Raw genomic sequence first — 27,204 nt, 5'->3', positions numbered from 1 at the left:
ACCAAGTGTCTGCCTTCACCCCAACCCAATGGAGACCAATGGAATTTCATTTGTGGTGCTTACATTTAAAAATTACATTTACCTAATTCAGCAGTAAGCGCTTTTTCCATAAACGTTTTCAGTGATACTTTCAAAACTGTGCAACAGATATGCCGTTCATCTCAATGTCAAGTTAAGCCAAAGTTGCTAAATGGAAGACAAGCTTGGTAAACTGATAATGAAGCCCTTTTTAATATATCTTCATTGTGTTTTGGTCCTGAAACAATGTGACCTAATGCCCCAGGTTTGATATGATTACTCACCAGACAAGCAAATGTCCTCACCTATTGAGTACAACAACAACAACAAAAAACAGCAGGGGAGCTGAATCTCATTGAGCTGAGAGGCCATAGTTTCATGTGTTTGAGCCAAAGGACAATTCGTTTGTTACACGAAAAAGCAAAACAGATTGACAGAACAGATGGACGTGCATCTAGAGTTATTGGTGAAAGGCTACTCTGCTTCTGTCCCTGCATACACTAAGCTGAATATGGTACATGCTGTTTTTTGTATAAATTAACATGTCAACTGACTTTTAACAAACAGAACAGATGTTTATGTTTCTGTCTCAGCAGCAGCACAGATTTATGCCTTATAACACCAACAGCTTTTACATTCTTTATTATTAAAAGTTCTACCAACATAGTAAAATAAGTTATACATCTGGCCTTCAAATTACACATTTGCTTTACAGTCGGTTTTGAAGCAACAGCTTTGGGAAAATTAAGGTCTTCCTGAATGCTCGAAGCTAAACCTCCCTCTTTTTTATCCTCTTTTAAAACAATTTCCACAGGAAATGACATTTAAAAATTTGCTCCTTAAAAATCATTGCTATTTTTTTAAAAGATAAACACAAATGAAAATTCTCTGTAATAATGATTATTGCACAATAAGCTGTTTAGAAAAGTGGCAACCCTCTCAACTCATTCATTTCAGACATAATTATTGATGGTGCTTTAATTGAAGGACCATGTTTTTTTTGTTGGTTATTTTAAGTAAACATCATGGTAGCTTTTATAACTGAAACCAGAAAATAATCATGACCTATGTTTGGACAGGATCTGGGTTGTTAATGTGATGGGTACGGAGTAAATCCAAGTCCTCTGCTGTAGCTGGTGGCATTCTTAAGGCTTGACCATCGCTGGCCTCACTGAGTCCTGAGGGGCCTCCTGCTTCACATGCAGGTCCTGTCCAGGGCCAGTTTGAGCTCCTGATGAGTTCTGGAGGGCATTAGGTGGACCCTGACTATAAGCATCACCAGGATATGCAGGGTGGGGAAGGACACCTGGAGGCAGGTTCATTGGTGGGCTGGTGTGGTCACGTGGTCCTGGGAAGCGCATGTCGGGAGGGATGGGAGGACGTGGTCCCATAGGTCCACGAACACCTAAACAATTGAAAAGGGAAATATTAATGGAGGACATAGGTCGAGACAGGCTGGAAAAAAACCCTGAACTTTTCTACTGATACAGTTCAGATGTACGTACAAGTCTGCAGTGGTACATAATACTTGCCCTACACTACAAAAAATAAAAGTTTGTGCCTTCTTCCACCTACTCAGCTTTTATCCATTGCTAAACTAACTGCCATATATTGAAATGGAATTATTACAACCTTAAACAATATTAAAAACTTGAGTACTGAGTGAAAAAGTTGAGCTTGCTGCAAAGCGACAATATTTGAGCTATAAAACAATCTTGCTACTACAGTTTAACTTGGCCTGGTATGATTGACCATTAGCTTAATGTGGCTAATGTTAGCAAGCTTTAGATGGATATTGCTGGGTAGCTGACATCCAGTCATTTTCTCACTAAGAGAGTCTTCTCTAGTTGTGCTGCTGCTGCTATACAACATGAAGCATTAATCAACTTACTTCCTACTACTCATAATTATCCGAAAACCTGGCAGTTCAATACATTTAGGGGTCCAGACACAGTACATGCGGTCACAACACTCAAACTTCCCAGCACGACTCAGAGACAGCACAAACTGAAGGGCACAACGCACCAGGTGGCAGAGGCATCGGTCCAAAGTGATGAGGTGGAGGGGGACGGAAGTGTGGCGGTGGTGGACCCCGAGGATCAATAACATGTCCAGGGCCTGGCCTGGGGTGGAACACATGTCCGTTGGCGGGTCGGGGTCCAAAATCTCCACCCACTGGTCCAGGCAGGGGCATACCTGGGTGCCCGTTGGGTGGAAGTGGAGGACCTGGAGGACCATGAGGACCTGGTGGGAGGTGGTAGGGGCCGGGTCTTGGAGGTCTGTAAGGTCCAGGAGGTGGCAGACGGCCGTGGGGTCCAGGAGGGAGGAGCTGCTCATGTGGTCCAGGGCCGGGTGGAGGTCCTTGGACCATGGGGCCTGGTGAGTCCCTGATCGGAGACACTAGGAGAGATCCAGGGCCCTGAAAACGGCAGGCCGATAATCAGAAAGAGTTGTGTGCTGTCACTAGAACTTTAGTTGGTCCTGGAAGTGAGTATAGATGGATTCAAATCTTATTCATGCAATGAAATCATCCACAATATACGCCCAACAAGCAGTGCATTGAGCCAGGGCTCAATCAAATGACCTGTAACCACACACCATGATTATTTGAATGAAAAACCATCACAGCACTTTCACAAATGCTCAAACTCAGACAGACATTGTTGAAGTTAAAGTTAATGAAAAGAATCTCTGCTTCTTTCAGTGCAGTGAGAACAGTTGAAACCACACGCTCAGCCCAAACAGTTAAGTCAGCCCCAGTGAAGCAAAAATGCCTTGAATCTCTTCCCAAATCCAGCTACAGGGAAGAGGGGATGGAGCGCTTGCATACACCTTCACACCTGGACTGGACAGCCTCTATACTCACTGTCTCTGGACTGTCTGTGGAGACCTCAGTCTGTGTCTCTGCTTTTATCTGTGGATCTACTGCTTGTGTCTGTTTTAGAGCAAGGACATACACAACGGACATGTAGGTAGGAGGCTCTACTCCTTCAGATGGTAGGGGGGGAAGGTATCATATAAAAATGAGTCTGATCTGATTATAAAAACTTACACATCCGTCCATGTTGGCAGGTGAGGAGCTACGTGGGCCCATCATGTCTGAAAGAGAAGAGATGGCACAGTGTTGGAAGAATGTTTGAAAGCAAAAGGTGACCTGAAATCTGAGACTGCTGAAGACATACCCATCCCAGAGATGTGTTTGTTTTCAGGGTAACGACCATGTGGGTCTGATGGAGGTCGTGGACCTGAGTGTAGAAGAAAACATCATCCTTCATTATTAAGAGTTTAAGACTTCAAAATTCACTTAACCTGCTTCTTCAGGAACCCATTGCTTAAAGCGAGAAGTGGATTAAGAAAATGTGTTTTTAGAGCCTTTAAACAAGAAAAAGGGGAAGCACATTTCAACAGCAACACAAACACAAAAAACCCTCCCCTAAAAAAGACATTTAGAAATAAAACGAGAAGGAAAAGAGAGTTGAAGACAGGAGGTAGCTGGAAGATGCAGGATGTAACACATACTGGGAAGAAATAAAAAGGAGGAACTCAAGAAGGTGAAAGAGCTGAAAAGAACAATGAAGTCCGGTGTGCAAGAGGAGAAAGATTTAAGGACACAAGGTTGTAAGGGAGGGATGATGTCCAACCGTGGTGAAGATCAAAGAAGGTGAAGTTATCCACTGGGACTCACCATATGGGTCAATTCTTCGCCCCACTGGGGCAGAAGGAGGGCGTCTGGGACCCTCTATCATTATTGGAGGGGATGGAGCACCTCCGCTCACAGGAGAAGGCCCATATGAATCACCTGTTACGATCAAACCATCCATTTACCAAAGGAAACGAAAGGGCTGACTGTACACTATGATCTATGCAAAGAAGACGTCCTCATTCCAGCTCAAGTCAAGTACAATGAAATGACAAATGTACGACCACAACACATACTCATTTAACAAAAACAAAATTCAAGAACGAAAAAAAATGCAGGACTTTATTGGAAAACAGCGTCCTCTTCTCAAAGCTCCGCAGGATGAGAAACAGCAGGGAACGGTGTGTGGTGTACTCACCTTGGCGAGGACCTGCAGGTTGTCCGGAGTTCGGTCGGAAAAGGGGAGCACGGCGCTCATTAAGTTGGGAGGTCATTACAGCCAGTCTAGTAATGGATAAAAAACAAAACAATAACTGTTCGTTAGAAGCAAATAGGTGCCATAGGAAGGCTAACTATTATTTTTTTGATTAAATATTATTTAATCTGCTGAAAATTTTTCTGAAAATTGTGAACAATTTAACACAGCCCAAGGTGTCAACATCAAGTTGCTCCGTTTGTTTGTTTTGACCAGAATAAAGTGATATTCAATTTAAAATTATATTATAACAGAGAAAAATAGCAAATCCTTACATTTTAATAGCTGAAACAAGTGAATGTTTGGTATTTTTGCATTAAAATTACTCCTTTAAGTACCAATTAATAGTTTCTGCTCCAGCCAAAGGGATTTAATATTTCAGCTCAAGAGTAACAACAAAAATCCAAACACTATTTTTACTAATCCTGCCAGCACTTACTTTTCACGCAGCTTTGATGATTCAAGCTTCTCTTGATTCAAAGCTCGCTCTGCATTACGAGCATTTACCTGGAAACATAACGGGAGCATTTGTGTGCAACTAGTGCCTCAGCTTTTATTATTCTTAAACAGCATATGGGAAAAAATTGTGCTGCTTTGTGCAACATACCCAGTTTGAGTGAGTTTTGTTTTCCTGTTCTTTTATCTAAAAAAGAAAGAAAGACATTCCGTCAGTGTTTACTAAGATTTTTTTTCTGTATTTGCTTATTTAAAAATGAATAGTCTACCTGCTCTTTATAGACGTCCTCAGTCTTCTTCATCTGCTCCTCCATTTCATTAATGCGTTGCTTTAAGATTTTAACCTGCTCCTCTGCCTCGAGAGCTTTCCCTCCAACCTCAGACAGCATGTTCTCTTTGCTGCGTCGCTCCAACTCTTCCTTCGTTAATCTCCTGTGAAGCCACAGAAACACCCTTCTTCAAATAACAGTAACACAGGGTTCGCTTGCACATCGTTTCCATTTCCAAGACATATGCTTTCACTCATGAGATTATGCTAAAACAGGAGAGCTTATTCATATTCATCATGGTGAAACAACTGCAGATTTTAGCTAATAAAAAGTGTTCAATGACTATTATGGCTTCACTTACTGCTGCAAAGCGTTTTCCTTCTGCTGATACATTTCAACCATGATTTCATTTTTCTGCTGGAGGATCTTGAACTGGTTTTCGATATGGCTCTTGTCGCTTTTTAGGGTTGCAATTGCATGTTCAAGCTCCTGGTGTTGTTCTGTTGCAAAATAAAATGGTGTGTTTAAAGACGCAGGAAGAAAGTCTTATTCAAAGGCAACGCGTTTATGCAATTTTTCAAAAAAACAAAACAAACACTCACATGTGTCAGTAATTGAACAATGACATACCTTCCAGTGACTTTCTAGTCTTTTCTTCATTCAGTAGTTTGGTCATGAAGCGATCACGCTCTTCCTCGACCACAGAGAGAGTGGTCTGGACCTGGAACATTTAAAAAAAAAAGAAACACATTACTGTAGAAGCAGGTTAACATTTGTCTTCCAGGTGGAACAGACACTGATATCGGGTCATCTTACCCGAGAAACATCCATCATCTGTTTGATTCTGTTCTTTATGGCTGTCTTCTTGTCTGCAAAAGACACCGTAATGCCGTTAACAACTTGGTATGAAGCGGAACACAAACTACTAGAATCCATTTGCATGTGTATTATTCACATTACTAAATTAGTAACAGAGTTGGTACTAACCATGCGCTACTTCACAATTGGCCAACACGTTGGTGTCACCTTTTTGTGAATCACAAGCATCTAGGTCTGCCAGAAGTTCAGACAGCACCTGCCAGGAGACATTTTTGTGCAAGAGTAAGTTAATAATTTGATGCAAGTTAAGGACTAATATTTGCAGCTGAAAACCAAGAACAATTGTGGCAGTAGTTACAAAAAAGCTCCCGACCTCCACATTGTGATCTTTGAGCACCACAGAGTCCTCCAGCTCTTTCTGGGACTTTTGGTAGACTTTAATTTGCTCGTTCAGCTCCTTGTGTTTGTCCTCCCAGCCCTTTATAGTAGCCTTAAGCTGTAAGAATTGGCAAGGTCAGGAGAGTGCTCCAGGAAAACATTATATGTGAAATGATCCAGTTTCAATTAACTCATTCATTAGACCTCAGTCTTCAATAACATATCAAAACACATCTACATATTGTCTTACGGTTTTATTTTCTTCTTTTAGCGCTGCATAATCTTTCACAAGACATTTATGCTGAGCGTTTCGGGCATCTTCACGAATCTTGGACTCGTCCAGGAGAACTGTAGTCTGTGGCGAACACATGCAGTTTATAAGAGAAGCTGAAACCACAAGCTTCATATCTTTTGCAACATGAAGATTATGCAAGGACTTGTACCTTAGCGAGAGCTTCCTGAATCTTTTTCCTGCTGAGCTGTAGTTTCTCGTTTAACTTCTCCAATTTCTCAATCTGTTAAAGAAACCGTTAAGCGTCACAAATCTGAGACAACAGTTTACTAGTATTAGGAAAAACAATATTTTCAACAATTACCCTTGTTTCATTTTGCAGAGAGTTTGCCCTCTCATCTTCGAGTTGTTTTGCATATTTGTTCTTTTCCTCAGCAATCTGTTCATTCCGTGTTTCTGCCTCCAAAACCTTACCCTGCAAAAAGGCAATGAGAGAAACTTCAACTACAGACAGAACAAGAAGCCATATCACTTACTGTCCAAATGACACACAACACCCACGAGCCAATTACAGGTACACTGCGACATTCTTAAAAGCTCTTTAGAGCAAACAGAATCCGTATTTCCTCATTGCTCACCTCCAGTTTTTGCATCATTTTCATTGTACAACTGACAGTTTCATCTGACTGTTTTTGATTTTCTTTTAGTTGTTCAGTCTAAAGAAAAAAGATAAACACAATTGAGACAGTCCCAGAAAGAAGAGCAAACCTTTTCAAAAGCAGCTCATAGATATTTGATCACATTTTTATTTGTAGCTCACCTGTTTCTGGAGTTCAGACATTTTAGAGAGAGCATCATTCTTCTCTTTTTTGAGTGCCAAAATTTGCTCGGTCAACCTTTTTTCATCCACTATGTAGCAGAAACACAACAAAAAGTTCACAATCAGTTCGATTTTACACTTCTACATTTGTCATGTGATAAGATGTGAAATCAATAACTAAAAACTTACCCAGATATTCTCTCTTCTTTACCTAAAACAAAATTTAGAAATGCGACAAGATCAGCTTGATTTCTGATCACACATTTTGAAATAACTGTCACAGTGTGATCATCGTGTAAATGTAGTGATGTATTCATCATGTCAGGAAGAGTGCACAAATAGAGTCCATCAGTGAACCAGATAAGAAAAATATTATGCTTAAATATTATACTATTATCTCAATATGTAGTTAAGCGTGTGCGTCTTAAATGGATATAAGCTTATAAAAATGTTTAATTTTTTTCTTTGCTGTAGACAAATCGTTGGGCCCAATAAAATCTGTTTAAATGTTTGTTTAATCTTTCCCCAAATTCAGTGTTTTCCATTTATTAAATTTGTTTCTGAATTCTGTGTTTTACAATTTCAGCACAAGTTGTCATCAGAAAGCGTGTGTAATCATGTAGTGGATAAATAAAATTTTAACAATTTTTTAACAACGAATTTGATGTTTCACACAAATATGCATATAGAAATAGTAAAATATATGTGCAATTATTTAAGGAGACAATTCAAAATAAATGTATCGCAACAGTACAATATTAAAATACTATTTAATAGGGGACATTTCCAGTGAATGCATTGTTGCAATGCACATACGCTGAATTCTTATTAAATAGGTTATCATCATTGTTAATTACTGATAATTTATTTCAATGGATCTTCTGCAGGAAAGCCTCCATATGCTGCTCAAACTCACAGTAATAAGTGGTTCTGACAGAGGCTACGTTAACTTGGGCAACGCTCCTCCTTATTCACAAAGCTTGACTGGATGTAGCTTTTCTAAGAATATCTGACACACAGCCACGAAGTCTTCAACGAGCTTGCACCTTGCATCTGACGACGTGGTTGCACTAACCCAGATTCTTCCTGAATCCACATTTTGGTAGTGTTGTGTATGCTGTCTGCATCGTGGAAATCATAGGGCCCTAAATTAACACATAGTTTGAGCAGAGATGAGAGAAGCAATAGTAAAACACTTACTGCCAACACAACCCTCCAGAAGAAAAGGGTGAAGGTCACTACTCCAACCAAAGCAGTGATGACAACAGCTTGCCATGGACAGCCAAACAAGGTATCTCCAGGTTTCCACTCTTCTGGCAGTAGTGATATCATCTGATGGCACAAACACAATCAATATTCAGGAATGATCAGGGTCACAATTAGGAAAAAATGAATAAAGCTGAAAAAGCTGGTTAAACATACATCTTGAAGACAGAAGTTCTATGTCTCAAGGCATACAATAAATGATGTGGCAGTGGGGAGATTTTTTTTCCCCCCTTCTTATTGTGATTTAAATGCGAACAATTTTATGACAGGACTAAAGTATTTGTCAAAGCACAATGAGAGACTCCAGGAGGCCTACAGTAGGTTAAGCCTTAAAGCAACTTCCAGTATTTACACAGATACTGCACATAAACTGATGAACATCAGGAGAAGTGATGTGTTTCTGTACTCTATTCACACCAAAGCTTATCAAGATATCAGAGCATTACCATGCAATAATAATAAAACAAAGTTGTGCATCAAGCAGTGTCCTTATGCTACAACCAAAAACATTAAACTCTCTTGTTTATTAGCATCAAACACATGAGCAAAACAGTGATAAATCTGCAAAACTAATCAGCTCTTTCACAAGTTTCCTGCCACTAACACAATCAACACATAGCTTCAATCCTGTAGGGACAAGCATTTTGACACTAATCAAGAATTCTCAATAACTGCACTATTAAAAGGTATTATGGAGAGTATTATAAAGGGTTGGTGTTACAGTGCTTCAGAGGGGCAGGAAACAGATTTCCATAATCATTTGCTGCTTCTAAATTCATACGCTGATAATTTACAACTACAAGCCAGGTGTTGTTTATATTACAGTTAAATCAGTACAAAATGGTTGTTTGCTGCCAATAGGGTGGAATGTTAAGAATCGTATCGATAGCCAAAGAGGACTATAATTTTACCACTGGCTTCATTAGCGTCCTTTAATACCAGTAAGAACTCTGCAACCACAAAGAAACCTTTGAACTGAGCATGTGGCAGTTCAGACAAGAACAAACACACACTGTGGCTCTAATGAAATGCAGGGATTACAAATAAATTAACACACCACATTGTCTGGAAGGATTAACATGCTCTCTTCAGCCAGGCATTACAAAAGCCTAATTTTTCTTAATATAGCAATACAAAAATACAAGACTGCAACCATATTATGATTAACAGGACATTAAAACTCTAATTTACATAGAAAATAAACTATAGAACAGCATATGTTTCACATGGGTCTTCGAAGAGGCAAGTTCAGTTGCATCTGGTAGCTAAGTAAATTGAGTAGTTTAAGTCTCTGTCAGCCATATGCTCATGAACACGTCAGCAGGCCATGATAGCATAATACATACTTGGACACACTTGACATAGAACTCCGACTGACTCAATTTTTCACTTACATGTTGCAGCTCCTTTAGAAAAAACATTTGAACGTGATCCGGTTCCATTACAGGTCGGGGTAACGTTACTGTATCGCTCTCCATGTCTTTGAAACAAGAAAGGAACTAGCCAGAGTATGCTAGTTTGACAGATATTAGCTTGGTAGCACGCTAGCGTTAGCCAAGCTCAAAGTAAAATGTACGGTTAAGCTGACGTTAGCCGTTAGCGTTAAAGCCTACGGCGTCTGAAAAAACACGTCGTTGCAAACAGTGACAACGTTAGACGGTCGAGACAGGTGGTGAGCAGGACTTGGCAACAACAGTTGGCTAAAGGAAATTACAGATGACTCGTCGTATCCCATTCACTATCAGAAACCAAGCTGGAGACGTTAGCGGAGCTGCAGGTTCAAATATGGGTAACACTTTTAGTACAAAAGGCGTTTAAGAACCTAAATTAGTACACACAGTCCACCTTACGACAGTGTCTAAAGATTAATTATCTGGCTTTCCGTATTAAAATAAGGCCCGCCGGTTGTGCTATTAGCCAGCTCAGCACCGGCTGTGTTGAACTTCAGCATATACCGCTACAGTCAACAAGACAGGAGGCGGTGCGTGGGACGTTCAGGAACAATCGGAAATGTTAACTTTCTTTGATACAGATTTCCCCAATATCCACCCTGTATACTCGGTCACCTCATATTTAAATTCATCAAAGTACTGTCGAAATGTGTCAGTGCATTAAGATCAAAAAGATAGCAATGTGTGACAGTAAAGAGGCATATCATAGTAAAATTGCAATTTATAAGACCAAATCATTTCAAACACACACACACACACATATATATATATAGTGTCGCTATATAGTATATGCATATGGTCATCTGGACCGGTCAGCAGTGTGTGTGTGTGTGTGTTGCACAAAAGGCCCAAGTTATTATTATTATTATTATTATATTTTTTAAATCAAGTCATTTTGTTTCCTGTGCCCCGGTAAAAATATTCTATGGCCTGCTTCTGTTCCACGGCCAACCAACTGTGAACCTCTGGTTTATAAGTGTTCTTCTGCATTATTGATTTTATGGATTTAAATTATTCACATTTAAATGCACAACACAGGCAACAAAAACAATTAAGCTGACGAAGCTAGTGTACACAGTAGCTTACAACTGTTAGACTTACCACAATGGTCCACTCTGCAATTTTGCTCTTGATCACTGACAGTATGCAGCCCATATAAACATGTCCAGTTAATAATAATCCCACTTCTTCTTTGTGAATTTCAGACACTGGGTCCATGGAATCCAAAGATCCTGGTGGAACAAGATTCCCCTGTTAGTCAGTTTGTGTGTGTTATGGACACACAAAGTAAGAGTCTTCCATTATAGTTTGTCATCTCATGCATTAAAAATAGTTACAGTACCATGTGATGATCAAACAATTCTTCCAAAACCAGGTAAAGCAAAGACAGAACCAAACAAGGCTAAACTATGACTGTCGCATAATCTGAGGGAGCCTAGCATACAATGGACTGACTTGCTGATCTCATCAACTTTTAACCTTGATATGCTGACCTCAAGAATGAACTCTTGAACCTAACTGTGCTATATATTTTAAGTCCAAAGTGCTCAAAACAGGTTTGCATTTTCTGAGTATGCCACAAATAGTGAGGTCAAATTATTGTGAGGGCTTGGCATAAAGACTGCAGTAATCTTAAAATCTACAATAACAACTCCACAATTGAAGCAATTTCAGCTAATGTTGTTTAGTAGGTTAAAGAAACTTGCATGCTAAGAACAGCAATAATGAATTAACTTAATCAAAAAAAAGATTAATTGATTATGTCGTTTAGATTACAAACCTGAGGGCGAGTGTTCAACCTCGACACCAAGACCCATGTCTAAGGGATTTTCCAGGGTGTCTTGAGGGACCTTCTGTATCTCGTCTGATGCACTGAAGCTCAACGGATTGTCTTTGTTTTTATTGAAGTGTCCGCTATCCTCCTCCACACTAACGTCTGGTCCACTGTGCACCTCATCCAAAACTATGTGCTCCTCTGTAGTCTCTGCTGGCCCTTCTTCATGATCGCTTACTGTGATGTTGGCCTCACTCCCAGCCTCAGGGACGCTGACAACTTTGTCTTCTTCAACGATGAAGGGCATGTCACCTTTTACATTTAATAATGTAAACAAACAAACAAAGCAATTTGGAATTAGTCGAGGAGGTCTCTTTCCAGGTTTGTCAAAAAAAGTGTCTGGTTAGAAAGGATTGTGTAAGTGGAAGGAGATTTTTAGTTTTTTCTGTGAGGTGTAGGTGTGTAGGCAGTTAACAACTCGGGTTTCCTTTAAACATTCTTAATCTGATGACAGCAGGTGCGGTCTATGGCTTTGCCAAGAGAATGATATTTGCTTAGTAGGAGGTCCATGTGACTCTCTTTAATGTAAAAGATGATGTTGAAATGTGAGGTTAGCAGATTTAGGGCTGGTACAGTCATGAACTGGAACAAGATAATTTTAAATCTGTGTTTGCGCGCTACATGACATCTGCGATGCAAAGATTCCAAAAATGACTGTCTTGGAAATTACAAAGTACAAAAGTGGTAAATTAGGCCCTGTGTACACAGCATACTAAAACAAATCAGCAGGTGAGATGTCAACCAAAGCACACTGAGGATACAGCTAGCTCAAGCTATATACTAGCTACCAAATTGAGAGTCCACTTATATTATCTCAAACAACTAGGACAAGACTTCCAAAATTAAAAAGAGTGCTGTATCAAATATCTGGTACAATCATATTCCCAAGCTTAGATGTGATTAATGTGTATTTTTTTCTTTTAAACCGCAATTCACTGTCATCAGGGAAGTGAAATTCTATCACAAATGGACACTTGAGACACAATCTGATGCCAGGTGTCAACTCTAATCTCTTAACAACAATCTGGATATAATATAATAATCTGGAAACAAGATACTCGTCTGACAGTGCCTGAAAGGACAATGCAGGGCTGCATATCTGCTGTGCCACAGTGTCAAATTCTGCATTCACTTTATTTGCAGATCATAAGCTGATGCAATGCATTGTACTCGTCTGTGAAAGGCTCATATTAGTGGTTAAAAAAGAATGTGCAATCATAGGACCTGACTAGCAATCACAGAGGAGGCAATCCCACAGCTCTTATCCATACTACATAGTCAAATGAAAAACAAACCTACCTTGGTCAATATCTGATGCTTTTTCTGTCGCTAAAGGCGTGCTGTCACTGGCTGTTGAATACTTCTGTCGTAGGCTGAACGCAAGCTCCTGGAAGTCATCCAGTATTTCAGTCTCCTCATCCAAACCACTGTCCATATGTTGGTCATTACTGTGTTTTGCGCCTTGGCTGTCCAGCATCTTCTCAATCTCGTCCAGGATAGCGTTCTCAGATGCTTCCAGGATGCCCTCGAGTGCATTTTCAATGTCTTGCATAGTACCTGTGGATGAGAGACGTGTAGCCTGCAATTCTATGTCCAAGTCAGAGAACATGGCCTCCACTTTAAAGAGATTCTTGAGACCCAGAAGCTTTTGGATCCGATCCATGCTCTCCTCTGTGAAGTGGTCTCGAAGCAGCGTCAGTCTCAACACGCTATCACTGTATTCCGGCTCTGGAGTCAACGCAGTGGGCAGGGTTGTCTCAGGTGAGGGTTTGTCAGAGGTGTCGTCTGATTGTGAGGAAGAAAGTGCATTTTCATCTTCAAGTAATTCTTCTTTCTCCTCCTCTGGATCTTTCTCATCTTCCCAGACCTCTGTAAAAACTCCCTCATGACTCTCTGGTTCCTCCACGGATAATTCTGGTTGACCGTCATTGCTCTCTAAATCTGTCATTGAATAGTTGTGCATCTGATTAGATAGGCTGTCATCTACAGTATATTCCTCATCTTTTACATCTGAATCCTCAGTGGACGTGTCCTGGTGTGTTTCGGTACTGGCTAATTCTTGATTGCTCACCTCTTTGTTTTCAGCCAATTCATTGTCTAAATCCTCATTGTGCTCCATTTCAACACTACTGTCCTGTACATCTGTGTTACTATTATAGACCTCTGAATCTTCCTCTTCTTCCTCTTTGTGCCCAAAGGGTTCATCTGCTGTTTTAAGATCTGATTTTTGAGCCTCAGGAATGGAGGAAGTATCATCTTGTGATATTGGATCCACTGATTTTGTACTTGCTTCTGTTTGATGGGGTATCGGCTCATCAGTTGGTTCTAATGTTTCCTCAGGTCCGATCACTTCTCCTTCATCCTCATCATCGCGATCAAACAAGTGTTTTTCAGAGTCACTGTCCATTTCTTTATTATCTGTCTGTACAGAGCTGGGATTAGGAGGATCTTGAAGAACTGGCTCAATGTTTTCCGGCTCTTTTGCCAATTCTACGGATACCGGTTCTTCTACGTTTTTCTTTGCTTCTTCAAAACTCTGAGGGGCTTCTGAAGCAGCTTCTTCCTCTTCCTCGTCATCTTCCTCCGAACTAAAATCTTGTGCCGTTTTCTCTCCCCCAGTGACAACTGAAAAAACAGCATCTCCAAATGAGGTCCACACGCTCTTCTCCTCTTCAGTCTCCGGTTTATCATCATGTGTTGTTGGAGGACTTTCAGGCTTTCTGATGGAATCAGATGCTGGAGTGCTCACAGGTTGTTCTGAGAAAGACAGCAATGGAGTTTCTACTTTAACATCAACGTCATCTTTGGGAGGATTCTCTACATAGTCGCTTTCCTCCTCTTCATATGGGGTAACTTTCTTGGTGATTTCTTCATCTGAGGCGACAGCATCAAAAGTTGTTCCAAGGGTAGTTTTTAACTGGGGGATTTGCACTCCTTCAGAAATTTTGATGGAATCAGATGCGGGAGTGCTCGCTTGTTCAGAAAAAGACAGCAATGGAGTTTCAACTTCGACATCAATCTCATCTTTGGGAGGATTTTCTACATAGTCGCTTTCCTCCTCTTCATATGAGGTAACTTTCTTGGTGATTTCTTCATCTGAGGCGACAGCATCAAAAGTTGTTCCAAGGGTAGTTTTTAACTTGGGGATTTGCATTCCTTCAGAAATCGAGACTGGTTCATTTTCTGAAACAAAATCATCTTTGGACACAGATCGCACTTCAGATTTTGTAGGTGCATCTTTGGTTTCACTGTCTTCTGCAGCTCTCTCAATAGCATCAGATGTAGCTGCTGTATCAGAATCTGCAACTGGTTTAGAATATGACTCAGTTGCCACATCAAGTTCAGATAAAGAGGCACTTTGATCATATAGGACAAGATCCTCAGAGTTATCATGATGCTCCGTTTGTTTTTCACGGTCAATTGCCTCGTCTGCTGATGGTTGTAATTCTTCCTGCGTGCCCTCTGCCACTTGGATTGGGTCAGATTTTCCTGTATTTTCACTGTCATTCTCCTCCAGTGATGAGCCTAACAGTGAATCTATGTCGTAATTGTGAAACTTATCATATCCAGTGTCAAAACAGACGAAATCTGTTTCCTGAAAAGACAAGAAAATTAAAAACACACATGGGCTATTTATAAGTGCTATTTTGTTGATAGTTTGAAAGCTCCATTGTATTTCAGATTGATTCAGTTAGTCAGCAACATGTTTTCATACCTCTGCTGGAACTTCAAATTCTATGTCAGTATAAATGTGGTTAACTGCAAGAAGGTCCTTTGGGAAATAGCCAAAGTGACTTCCAACCTATTGACAAATGCAAGAAAAGAACGTGTTGAGGATTACACCTACGTTATCCAGTACTGACTGAATATTAACTATAGTATACTTACACTTCCAGCCCATATGTCGGCCCTTCTTCCTGACAATTTATAGTATACATAGATAGTTTCTGATTTCTTGACTGACAGGAACCGACAGTCTGGTCCCAAGAAATCTTTCACAGCTTTTCCCCGACATAGAAGCACTGTGAAAGCAAAATATGAAGCATTAGAATTGTTTCAGAAAGGTAAGCCTTATCAATGTGTTATTTTTTCACATATTGCTCTTTTCAAGAATTCAAAATGCTGCACTTGCAGCAACTTTTCCGAGATACATTCACACAAAAAGAAAATACACATCCTTGTTTTGGGTTCACGCATAATAATTATTTTCATTATCACTTAATCTGTCATTTGTTTTATCAGTTAAACAGTTAAGCATTTGGTCCATATATTCAGAATATAATTAAATTGTTTCCAAAAGCCAAGTTAACATGCAATTGTATTTTGTTCATCCAACAGTCCAAAAGCCAAAGGTGCATGGTTTAATGTAATGTAAGCTTAAGAAAAGCAGCACATGAAAAGCTGGAATGGATCCATTTCTTTGCCATTTTTTGCTTTAAAATTTCTTTACTGATTGTTTATTGCAGTTTAATTTTTTGTCTATTGGCTTATTGTTTTGGCATTGCCCTTTTCACAAAACAAGACTGACAATGATGTAACTAAAGGAGATGAGAAACAAGTAAAGAGTTAACCTTGTGCATTGTCTGCATGACATGCTACTGTTGAAATTAAAACCAAAATCCTATGGATTTAGTTCTGTCTTTAGTCGTTTATTGGTTTAAATATTACCTAATTAGAAAACTAGGAGCAAAGTAACTGTTCTCCTTTCTTTTATGTGTTAATGTGTCAATTTTTTATTGTTTTATGACTCAGTACTAGCTTTGTTATCACGTAATTACACCAGTCCTTTGGGTAGTAGTCAACATTTTTAACAGCTACCTCGGACTTACCTGTGATGGCTTAAATCTAGCAATGAAAACTGATATGTAAACATAGGTCAACAACAGTACGTTTCTCTATATTCTCCATCAAATTGTCACTTAAAGCTTAAATTTAAGTTAGCTGGTTAAACTAACGTTACGCAATCTACAGTAACGTTACTCTGTGTCAAGCAGTTTAGCAACAAGGTGAGAAGTAACAACCAAAGCTAATGTTGCTTAACAATAGAGCTAGCGAGGCTTGTACTTCGTTAGCTAATGGTAACTAGTAACTACTGTTTGTCAAGGTATTAGCAATAGAGCTTTTTCCCAAGCCAGTTAATTTTGCCACCAGTTAAACTGTCACACCGGTGGCTAATTAGCTGCTAACATTAGCCACCACTATCCACCCAACATGGCAGGCCAGAGCTGCCAGGGAACCGAGCAACGCAGGCTGCGTCTGGGCGAATAACCTTCCCAAAAAACGACTGACGTTAACATTAGCTTGCCTTGTTTTCAAAGAGCAGCACACGGGTAAACAACATCAAAACAACTGCAAGAGGTTACCCAGGTCGCAAATATCGACTGGCAACAGGTCTAGAGATAAGGCGCAGTTTATGGCTAGCTGTACTATCGGGATGTGGGAAGACTGCATCCTTGAAGATGAGCTAGTAACAAGCCAGCAAACTTACTGCTGCACTCCTTATCGGCGCATCTTTTAAAGTCGGAGAACCTTTTTTCCAAGGCTGCGGTTGAAATAAAATTGAATAAAAGTAATAGAAAGCCCTGTCGGTAGAAGTGTTTTGCTGCCATGCTGGCAGATTTGTTGACTGGCTTGATTCCGCTGCTGGAGCATGAGCACTGTGCTGGAGGAGCCGACACGTCAGCAGATCAGATCCGGCTGGGTGTCGGCCCGGGTAGGTTTTCACAGGATATAAGGTTTGGATTAGGCTGCATGTGACTGGGAAACCAGCTCAAGGTAGATGCGGTGGTGACTGAGAAAACTGCGCAGGAAATCAACCTCATTATTATGTGCAGTTTCTACTGGAATAATCCATCATACATCCAAGGGCATCTATATTATGAAGACTATTCACTTTTTGTAATGTAATGTAAATGAAAACTCCGTACTTGTATAGCACCTTTCTAGTCTTTTCGACCACTCAAAGCGCTTTTACACTACATCTGCATTCACCAGTCACACACATTCATACACTGAGCCTAAGTGCTCAAACGGAAACTAACATTCACACTCACTCATACACTGGCGGAATAGCCGCCAGGGGCTGTTCGGGATTCAGTATCTTGCCCAAGGACACTTCGACACGCAACCAGGGGGAGCCAGGGATTGAACCGCCGACCTTCCGATTAACGTAATCCTCCCCAGAGCCCTCTTTAGACAAATATAGTTTAGCCATAGTATTTCAACTTTCAGCCCTATAAAAACCCTATTTTGAGAGACAAACCAAATGCAGTGAACACTATTGCAAATTTGGGGGTTTGAAAACCAGAGATAATTGTCATGTTATTAACAGCCATCATTAACAAACATCACCCATTCAGTGTGTGATCTATTTTATGTTTACACCGACCTATTTATATCTATCAATCTATCTATCTATCTATCTATCTGTCTGCTAGATAGAGTACTATATTAGTGCCATAAATTGCCAGTTCAACTATAAAATCACAAAACAGCATAAGTAGGTAAGACATTAAAAAAACATTATAAAAACATACCTAGAGAAATAGCATATTTAAATAGCATACTTAAAAACTTAAAAAACTGAATAATCATAGTTTATCCTAACTGCCTTTGGTTTCCCGTTTGGAACACATCATGTAAAACACAACACAAAAGCATGTTCTGAGACAGTCTTTGCTGAAACATCATGTCACCTGAGGTCAGGTTGGCAGAAGAAGAAGAAGAACATTTCCATCAGGTTTAAAATTCTTTCAGCAAACCAAAATATTACCCATCCATAGGGACACAATTAGTAAACCTGCTTTTGTATTTGTTTAGAATAATTTGTATATTGGTACATATTGTATATTTTACATGGTTTATCTCATTCAGTTATTGTAAAATACAGGCTAAATGTCGATCCTCTTGTTCCTTCTGTCACCACACAGATGAAATGACAAGTCACCATTTCTGGGATTGTACCTTTAGTCAGACTTTTTGGTATGACCTTGAACTTTTTTAAACATAAAATGAGATACTGAAATCAAATTCAAAATTGATTATTTTGTTTGTTGTATTTTTTTGCCGTCAAGAAAATGTTATAAATCTAATTTCTTTATAAGATAAATCCCACAAACACAACAGCAAGTTTGCAAAACAGAAACCCAACCTTACTGTCTTCATCATAGGTCTTCATGTCTTTCCTACCTAGACACACAAATACTGCTCAAACTATAAAGCTGTGAAACCTAGAGCCTTTTTACTTATTATTATTTCTTTATGTTTTTGTAAATTACGTGTCTTTTTTTGTGTTACGGTCTGCGCACTACCTCGAGCACGCATTGCCTTGTTACTGTTGTTGAAATGGTAAACAAAATAATAATAATAAAAAAAAAAATTGCAGAAGAAGAAGAAGCTCTTTGCTCCGCCTTTTCCGGCCACAGCAACCAATAATCGTGTAGCTTTTATTCTTCTTCCTTAGCTACTGTACTGACAACACAACATGTGGAAGTCACATTAATGAACAATACAAAACACCGCATGCTATTAATCTTTCAATAGATTCAAAGTCTGAATAGGTACTGTACGTTTGATTTGAACGTTAGCTCACCGATGCAGGTTAGCTTAACGTTAGCTGTTCATTTAGCATCGGCACCTTGCTTACCCTCAGAAACATCTAACGTTGCTGCTCAGCAGGTAAGTTAGGAAGTGATTTAACTTTGTTTTAATAGAGAATACGCCTTCCTTTTCTAACTTAATCTCACCTTGATATAGTTAATATAACAGGCGTAACTTTGTTGGTGGTTACATTTATTCAGAACAATGCTGAGAAAGGGAACCAACGAAGTTAACGTAAGCTAGTGAGTTGGCCTCAAATTACAATAACAGCTTACAGCTGTAGAATAAAGTTATCGTTAACTGAAGTCTTAAATATCATTTAACAATACTACCACTGGTGTATTAGTGTGTGTCCATCTGTAATGGCTTTCTGTTTACAGTTGCACCTTAATAACATAACGTTAGCAATTAGCTCCACACCTGAAACCTGAAATTAAGTGATTGGTTCATCGACAGGAAATTTATCGGTAGCTCCTTTTAGAAATAGGAGAAAAAGTCATTTTTCGAGCAAAAAATGCATCCTCCTGTTGATCAAATGTGAGAACTTGTTGCTTTTCCTTGTCTTTCATTATAGTAAACTGAAAATATAATTTAGATTGGTCATACCAACAAAGCCATTTGAGGACGAGGACTTGGACTTAAGACTGTGATGGGCATTTTTCATTTGATGTTTCATTAACTATTTATTTTATTTAATTTTAGAACAAATGATTAATAAATAATCACCAGATTAATCAATAGTTAAATAATCATTGGCACATGACTTTTGCAGTTTAGCAAGGGTAATGTAAGTAAGTTGCCTGCTGACACAAACATTTTTCTCCCTGCAGGTGGAAGTCATACACTGAGCATCAAAGCGAGTGATAAAAGGCAGCTATATCACCTGAGTCTAAGTGCTTTGCTGATTATGGATGACTTGAGAATTGAGCTAGGGACTCTTGAAAACTTAGAGGATGACAATGATTCCTCAGATGACAACTCTTCAAAAAGAGGGAAAAAATATAAGCTCCCTTTGGTTAACCCCATGTGTGTAGGTGAGTTGTACAGAATGTACCTACATACATTTGCTCTTTACAATATAGAACCTGTTGGAGATAGAATGATAAATTATGTGGGCTAAGATATCGCTATCGGTGTATATATTGGCTATTAAATATAAAATGTTATAGCATTAACATCAAAGATATAATGCGTGTAATTTAGATGTCGATGTCTTCAAGATCGTTGGGATCAGCCTATAATGTCCAGTATCAGTCAAGCTATAGAACCTGTGGTAGGTAATCATTTTTATGACAAATGCCTTCCTGTCATCAAATAATAACTTTGATTTTTTTTTATCTTTAGAGACACCTAAGGAAACTGGGTTTCACCAGACTACCAGAATCTGTCTGGAGCAGATCAGAGAAGCCCTGCTACATCACAGATGGCAAGAGGCAGCAGAATATATGGCATGTTACCCACAAATGTTAGACGACTCAACCAATGGCACAGCTCAACAGCATAAGGAGGTAGGTTTGGTTTTGTCTGTGTTAGTATGTTTTTGTGTCACACAGGCAGTGAGACACCAATTATACAATTTCAATTCTGAGACAAACGGATGACTAGACATAAATCTATAGTACAACTTGAACAGACAATACTTTGACCTCTCTCCAAAGTAAAAAAAAAAAAACACCGCCACAAAAGCCATGCTTCTAAAAATACAATGTAATTCTTTTTCATCATCCACTCAATATAATTTAGCTGAAATTGCAAATTTGAGTCTGTTTTTATAAATAAAGTACTGTGCAATTATGTAAACAGTTTGATAAAAGACTGTACGCAAGTTTCCACATCCTTGATCTTAACACTTTTTTTGCAATTTGCTATCCCAGCTTATTTGGCGCATCAGTGCTGAGATCCTTCACCATCACCCCAACTCAAAGATGGAAGACTACAACAACATCTATGAACGAATGAAACACTCTGGAGTTAGACATTACCTGATGGTATGTTAGCTAGTAGACCTGACCACACAGTGCACAGTTTTCATGTGGACTTACTTCTTTTTTTTTTCACATTGCTGAAACATTTGATTTGAGGCCTTTGCTTCTCTAGATTTGTCTTGAACAATCGTTTCACCTGCTGCTTAATGGTCACATCGAGGATGCAAAGCGTCAGCTGTCTGTCGCTGAAGGTTGGAGGCATGGGAAGGAGTCAGCAGTTCAGGATCAGAGGGCAAAACTTATCCAGGCCTACAGGAGTTTGCTGGATTATATCATCTGGTGTGACAAAAAGTGTACACAACCCAACACTGGTAAGTGGATCTGCAGCTTCGCACCCAAAGCATTTATTATTTACCTGGATCCCTTACACAACCTCTTGTGTGATGTCACACTGCCACCTACTGGTCAGACCCAGTAACTACTCTGGTAAAAAAAGAAGAAAGGTGATGAGGTTGTAGGAAATCTATTTATGTGTACACTCTTTCCACTAAATGCCCTCTAATACTACTGATGATTTGAATCTATTTACTTTTTGTAAATAATGAGATGTAAACTGGTCCACTGTTTCAGATGATCCAGACTTTGGTGACAACCCTGACATGCACAACTACTTCAGACAAGCCTCTGTGAATTTAAAGGAGATTTTAAAATATCCTGGCGTCTGGGATCCCTTCATACTGAGTTATGTTGAGGTAAGCACTCGTTTGCCACAGGGAATGAAGATTAATTATAGAAACATATATATTTAACATCACAAGATGAAATAAAATTGACTAGAGCTGCAACAATCCAGTCAATTGACAGAAAATTCACTGCATCTTATTCTTCAAGTGTGGTTTTCTTTGATAATATACCTAAATTGTGTGCTAAAGAGTAGATAGTAAACGGCAGATTAATTGATAATTAAAATAGTTTAAGCCCTTCTATACAGTTTGATATCATCAATGTGTTTCACGCTCAAGAAACAGCAACTTTCAGGCCCAGTTCAAGTGAAACATCTACTTATTGTTTAACTGTTTTTTTTTATTTTGGTAGATGCTGGAGTTCTATGGGAACCATGAGGAGGCCTTGAAAGTCCTTAATGACTATGCTTATGACAGCAATTTCCCCCCCAATCCCAATGCACATGTATATCTGTACCAGTACTTGAAACGGCACGATACTTCAGAGAGGAAACTAATGAAAGCATTGAAGGTATAAGTGTATATTAAAAAGTGTATCACTTAACCCATTTTTGCTTAGTTTCCACAACAGTTTCTAAAGATAAAACTGATATTTAAGAGCATATAATTAGAGTGTATACGTACTCGAGAGTACTTAATGTATTTATTGTTTTGTGTAATTTTATAACTGATATTAGAGAGAGACATGAAACTGTAGTAATGATCCTTATAAAGCCACTTACAAAAAAGTAGAACTTGTGCCTCTCTGTTATTAGATTTACAGTTAAGCACACAAAAACACATTGTGTGTAATGCATCCATAAAACTTTACTTTCTTGTCCCGTAGATCCTCCATGTGTTAGTCCCTAGCCATGAGTTGATGTTGGAGTATAGCGGTCTCCTGCTTCTGTCAGGTAAAAGCAGATTTGATCTGAAATTAAATGTCTTCCATTTGGAAAAACAGTTCCCAGTCTTACCAGATAATTAATGATAAACGGAATTAAAGTGAATCAAATTCATGTGAAGAAAAGTTTAATTTTAGTGGTAACTAAAAATGTTACTTTATGGGGTTTTTAGAAAAGATTATTTTGATTGTAAAGTTTGTAATTAAAGTATTATCTCATTTGGTACAGCCATGTCTCCTTCTCTGTTTCATTATATCCATTATTGATGTGTTTTGTGTCATTTTTGCTGGTTGTGTTTTTTCTCAGAGAAAAAAAGTGACATCCAGAAAGCTTTAGAAGTCATTCTGGAAATGCTGGACTTTGCCTGCTGGAAGAGCAACCTGGACGTGTGGAAGCATTTAAAGACCATTATTCAAAAATTACAGATACAGTACGTACAAAATGTTTGGGAAAGTTCTATTTCTGATAAAACTTTATAGAGACTGCATGTTTTTTTTTGAATGTCACAAATTGTCGTTGAAGGCTGTTGTTCTGTATGTTTGTGTTTTAAAACAGAAAAGACTGGAAGAACGTTGTCTTTGAGAAAATGGCTGCAAGAAAGGACTGGTGGCCGGCTCTGCACTTCACAAGCTTCCACGCCAGTAAAGACTCTGAGGAGAACCCTGAGCTCGTAGAAGTGAAGGCATCACTGACAAAAATCCTTTGCCCAGGTAAGTGGGTTGTACATGGGCATAAAATCACTTCCTGCAGGTAGCTGGATGACTGGGTCAGAGCATCTCCAAACACTCTTCAGTGGTCAGTACCTGTCAAAAGTGACCCAAGGAAGGTTACGCTGGGTCATAGGCGACCAAAGCTCACTGATGCATGTGGGAAGCGAAGGCTGTCCCATGTGGTCCGATCCAACAGACAAGGTACTGGAGGTAAAATTGCTGAAAAAGCTGATGCTGGTTCTGATGGAAAGATGTCACAGTCCATGCCTTGACCCGTCAGGGCTGTTTTGGTGGCAAAAGGGAGACCTATATTATGACCAGCAGATGGTCACAACACACTGAAAGAAAGAGAAGAGCACACTTTTTTTTTTCTCCTTATGTTCCTGAACCGTGAACTGTATAAAAAGGGTCTGCATGCGGCGAGTCCATGCATGATTTTAACAGCCGCTCACCTTCGGCTGCGGTCTCAGTCATGTTTGTCGCTGTTGCAAGTTTATCACCACAAGCTTGGCTTTCGGTTGGTTTCATCTTCTGGTATCATTTAACACTTCTCTGTACATTTTTTATTCTTGACTTGTCACTGATCGATCGCTGCGTTCCATCACATCAACTAAACTCTTTTGTGCTGTAGCAGCAATCAGATGATTTTACTCACGGAGCCTCCAGCTGCATCAGGTGATAGTTGGTGTGATCGGCTGGACGTGCAGCCTCTCTTCTCCTCTGTTTGTGTCTTTAGTGTAGTTAAGTGACTAGTTTAAACAGACTCCTTACTTGTTTTGTACTGACGTTTTTGGAGAAGGTTTGCGACTCACCAATAAAGGAAAAAGCACTCGCAAAGATCTTTAAATTCAGTTTATTGATCGAAAGTTAACAAAATAAGTTTCTGTTAAATTAATTTCCCACAACTTATTTGGTCACTAAACTATTTCACTCCTCTCTCATTCAAATATAAAAAACTCCTAAGCTGTCTTTCCCCTCATAGGCTAATACTACCAGTGAGGATGACTATCTGATACAATTTCCCAATACCTTTTATGTAACAGTTATTTGAAACAAGAACAAATAAAATAGAAAACCTTGTTTGTCCATAATAACAATAAAAATAATAATAGTCTACCAATAACTATATGGCTTCAGCAGGTGGCATTTTATCCAAGGTATCAAATTAAGTACTCAATTGGTATCGTTATCACTTTAAGGGTACTGGTTTTGGTACTGGTATCGTAAAATTTTAAATGATACCCAACCCTAGTCATAATGTTATGGCTGATCGGCTTATAGAACTTCTGATTTTAGTGCAACTGGCGACAACTAGTGGTAGAATGAAAATAGGCGCCTATCAGACAACAAGGAAACCTGACTTTGTATTTTCAGATAGAAGTTTTTATGGTTTAAGGAAACCCTGAAGTTACAGTTAAAAAAAGAACTGGAAACAGTTTTAAGCGACAAGGTTTTCTTCGCAAATATTTTACCAATGACACGTGATTCATTATGTTTGAAGAACTTGGTGTATTAATCAGTTTTTCCTTAAGTAGAAAACAATGTTTTCTACTTACTGTTTGTGATAATATTGATTTGTTAAGTAGGTACTGAGTTTCATACTTAAAATCTTCTCGCCTTTGTGGCACCATTTTCAGCATTCAGCTAGTCTGAAAACACTGATCTACTGTAGATCTTTATGTAATGTTGCTTTACAGTTCATCAATGTCTTTTTCTTTCAGATCTAACGCTGAAGTACACAGCTGGACAGGGAACTAGTGGAGAGTAGACTTGAACTCACAGAGACGATATTTATATCTTCACAATCAAGCACGGGCCTGAAAGGCTGTCGGAACTATGGAAAAACCCCGTCAAAAGCGTCATGATGAAGAGCAAGAGTCTTCACGAATGCACTTTTGACATGAACTTTATTTCATTAAGATTTCTTTTTTTGGGTGTTAAAATATAAAGTTTCACTGACACACAGACTTATGTTCCAAAGGTCAAAACTGAATCTTTTTTTAAACATTGTTCGCTCACGTTTGCTAAATTGCACCTCGAGCTTTATTATCAAGGCACATGCTAGATCGTCCACTATGTGGAGCTGTTGTTCTGTACTTTAGCAGTGCGTCTCTGGAGGGTATGAGCACCTAATTTTGACAGAAACTGAGTGGAGCTCTGAATGCCAGTGTTCTTGTTGGTTTCTGTAAACATTTTAATGGAGCCTCAGTTGACCATTGACCGCTCTATGGGGGTTTTAAGGATACAAGAAAGTGTACGCCACTTGGTCTGAGGGATTTTCTCTCAGTCCGATTTTCTCTCAGGATTGTCTTGTTGGAATAATTAGCACAGACCTGTCAGCAAAGTGATGAGCAGATGTTTAAGTAAGCGGGACAGACCATTGACAGGTGGTTGCTGCTAATAGCGAGGTGCCTTCAGTAAAAGATCATATTTGATTTGTGGTCAGTTTTTACATGTGCTAATATTTTGCACACATGCAGTACACCCATGTCAATGCTGTCAAGCTTCCTTTTCACAAAGTTCTGACATTTCAGAGTACCTTGTGGAAAAGAGGCCAGTGTATATTTTCCATTTTCCATCTTTTCAGTTTCTGTAGAAAATATATATTTCTGTTCTTAACAATGTTTCTAATGGCATGACAGGATCCTGGACTTGACACGCTGTGCTTACTCTCCTTTTGGATGGAACCATGATATAAAGTCTTGCGTCCAGCAGCATGGCAGTTTAATAAATGGAAGTGTTTATAATGATTCTGTTTCGGCTTGCCACAAAGTTGGCCATGCAGCAACTCAGTCAGCCGTACTGTTTGTGTGTGTGTGTGTGTGTGTTGTTTTGCAGTCATTACATAAACCAAAGCCCAAAGCACTTGCCCGACCACAGGAGCAGCTGCAGAAGGGATCTGGGAATATGCAACACATGTCGTTTGAAAATTAAAAACTCGGGGAGCAGTGAAGATGGTCGTATTAGGAGCTGGTCACTGCTTTGGATTGCGTCCTGGTTGTGACCTTTTAAGCTTTTTTTCCCCCTCAGCGCTTTGAATTTTTTAATCGCCCACACAGATGCTCAGAGTCATTGCACTGTTCCCTCTGTCTAGTGTGGCTCTGTTGGGAGTTTGGTTTCTTTCTCAAGGGCACCTTGTAAGTTTAGAGCTAATTCTTTTGTTCAGAGATTCATAGTGAAGACTCTCCTGTCTCAGGGTCTCTTGCGTTGAAAGATCACTCCACAAATGGAGCTTCTCAGGTAGCTGTAGTGCGCGGTTCCTCCAGATCAGCTTGAACAAGCTTGATTCTTGTCATCTTCTCTCGTCAAATCTGTCAACGAAGATCTGGCATGTGTGGGTTTGAGTTCTCTGACCGTAGCGGTCAGACACACTGGTGAACAGTCTGACCTCAGACGTAATCACAGATTAGGGGTCATCGAGACACACGAACAACACAAAGTGTCCCTAATGCAGCTATCGTCTTATTGTTTCTGCTGAGGCCGCAGCAGGGGTCTGGGGCAGGTCCTCGCTTTCAACAAGACTGTAACTAGAAATGTGCAGCTTTTGTCCCTCTATCGTCCATGTGTACTTTGTCTAGACACTGAGGTAGCAGAGGGCAACAAGGATAAAATAGTCTATCACAGTATGAGGAATTATTTATTGATTTGTGATATACAGTATCAATAAGCTGAGAAATATATTTTC

General features: G+C 39.4%; 2 protein-coding genes across 4 annotated transcripts; one reads left to right on the top strand and one right to left on the bottom strand.

Moving 5' to 3' along the window:
- Positions 1 to 643: 643 nt before the first annotated feature.
- On the bottom strand, positions 644 to 17,341 carry mia3 (MIA SH3 domain ER export factor 3). Of its 2 annotated transcripts, XM_046060140.1 has the most exons (28): positions 17,147 to 17,341; positions 15,547 to 15,680; positions 15,374 to 15,460; positions 12,958 to 15,253; positions 11,605 to 11,910; positions 10,926 to 11,056; positions 8,308 to 8,439; positions 7,297 to 7,318; positions 7,108 to 7,196; positions 6,926 to 7,003; positions 6,652 to 6,762; positions 6,499 to 6,570; positions 6,306 to 6,410; positions 6,051 to 6,173; positions 5,846 to 5,933; positions 5,675 to 5,727; positions 5,489 to 5,579; positions 5,220 to 5,358; positions 4,859 to 5,021; positions 4,741 to 4,776; positions 4,573 to 4,640; positions 4,077 to 4,162; positions 3,704 to 3,817; positions 3,201 to 3,263; positions 3,071 to 3,117; positions 2,885 to 2,953; positions 2,044 to 2,437; positions 644 to 1,423 (listed from the first exon to the last, which is right to left on the bottom strand). In XM_046060140.1, the coding sequence occupies exons 1-28, from the start codon at positions 17,265 to 17,267 to the stop codon at positions 1,164 to 1,166; spliced, it is 5,478 nt and encodes a 1,825-aa protein (XP_045916096.1). In that variant the 5' UTR covers positions 17,268 to 17,341; the 3' UTR covers positions 644 to 1,163. The 2 variants fall into 2 exon arrangements, with proteins under 2 accessions (XP_045916096.1, XP_045916097.1); XM_046060141.1 differs by lacking the exon at positions 2,885 to 2,953 and having other exon boundaries at positions 17,147 to 17,340.
- Positions 17,231 to 26,269, top strand: taf1a (TATA box binding protein (TBP)-associated factor, RNA polymerase I, A). Of its 2 annotated transcripts, none has more exons than XM_046060142.1 (11): positions 17,231 to 17,371; positions 20,088 to 20,291; positions 20,602 to 20,765; positions 21,132 to 21,245; positions 21,355 to 21,553; positions 21,813 to 21,934; positions 22,278 to 22,436; positions 22,752 to 22,818; positions 23,116 to 23,239; positions 23,365 to 23,519; positions 25,241 to 26,269. In XM_046060142.1, exons 1-11 carry the CDS (start codon positions 17,266 to 17,268, stop codon positions 25,285 to 25,287), a joined length of 1,461 nt encoding a protein of 486 aa, XP_045916098.1. In that variant the 5' UTR covers positions 17,231 to 17,265; the 3' UTR covers positions 25,288 to 26,269. The 2 variants fall into 2 exon arrangements, with proteins under 2 accessions (XP_045916098.1, XP_045916099.1); XM_046060143.1 differs by lacking the exon at positions 17,231 to 17,371 and adding an exon at positions 19,085 to 19,335.
- Positions 26,270 to 27,204: the final 935 nt, after the last annotated feature.

This window comes from Micropterus dolomieu, linkage group LG10, assembly GCF_021292245.1.
Source record: "Micropterus dolomieu isolate WLL.071019.BEF.003 ecotype Adirondacks linkage group LG10, ASM2129224v1, whole genome shotgun sequence".
NCBI lineage: Eukaryota > Metazoa > Chordata > Actinopteri > Centrarchiformes > Centrarchidae > Micropterus > Micropterus dolomieu.
The sequence above is the reverse complement of the archived record's forward strand: the minus strand, read 5'-3'. Positions and strand labels throughout refer to the sequence as shown.

Bases quoted from the DNA above. Each gene is read 5' to 3' on its own strand.
- taf1a (XM_046060142.1), top strand. From the start codon at position 17,266: ATGCTGGCAGATTTGTTGACTGGCTTGATTCCGCTGCTGGAGCATGAG. The intron at 20,766-21,131 runs GTAGGTTTGGTT...TTGCTATCCCAG, and splicing joins CAGCTCAACAGCATAAGGAG to CTTATTTGGCGCATCAGTGC. The intron at 21,246-21,354 runs GTATGTTAGCTA...TTGCTTCTCTAG, and splicing joins GAGTTAGACATTACCTGATG to ATTTGTCTTGAACAATCGTT.
- mia3 (XM_046060140.1), bottom strand. From the start codon at position 17,267: ATGGCAGCAAAACACTTCTACCGACAGGGCTTTCTATTACTTTTATTC. The intron at 7,197-7,296 runs GTAAGTTTTTAG...TCTGCTACATAG, and splicing joins AAAGAAGAGAGAATATCTGG to TGGATGAAAAAAGGTTGACC. The intron at 2,438-2,884 runs GTGAGTATAGAG...TGCCGTTTTCAG, and splicing joins CCACAGACAGTCCAGAGACA to GGCCCTGGATCTCTCCTAGT.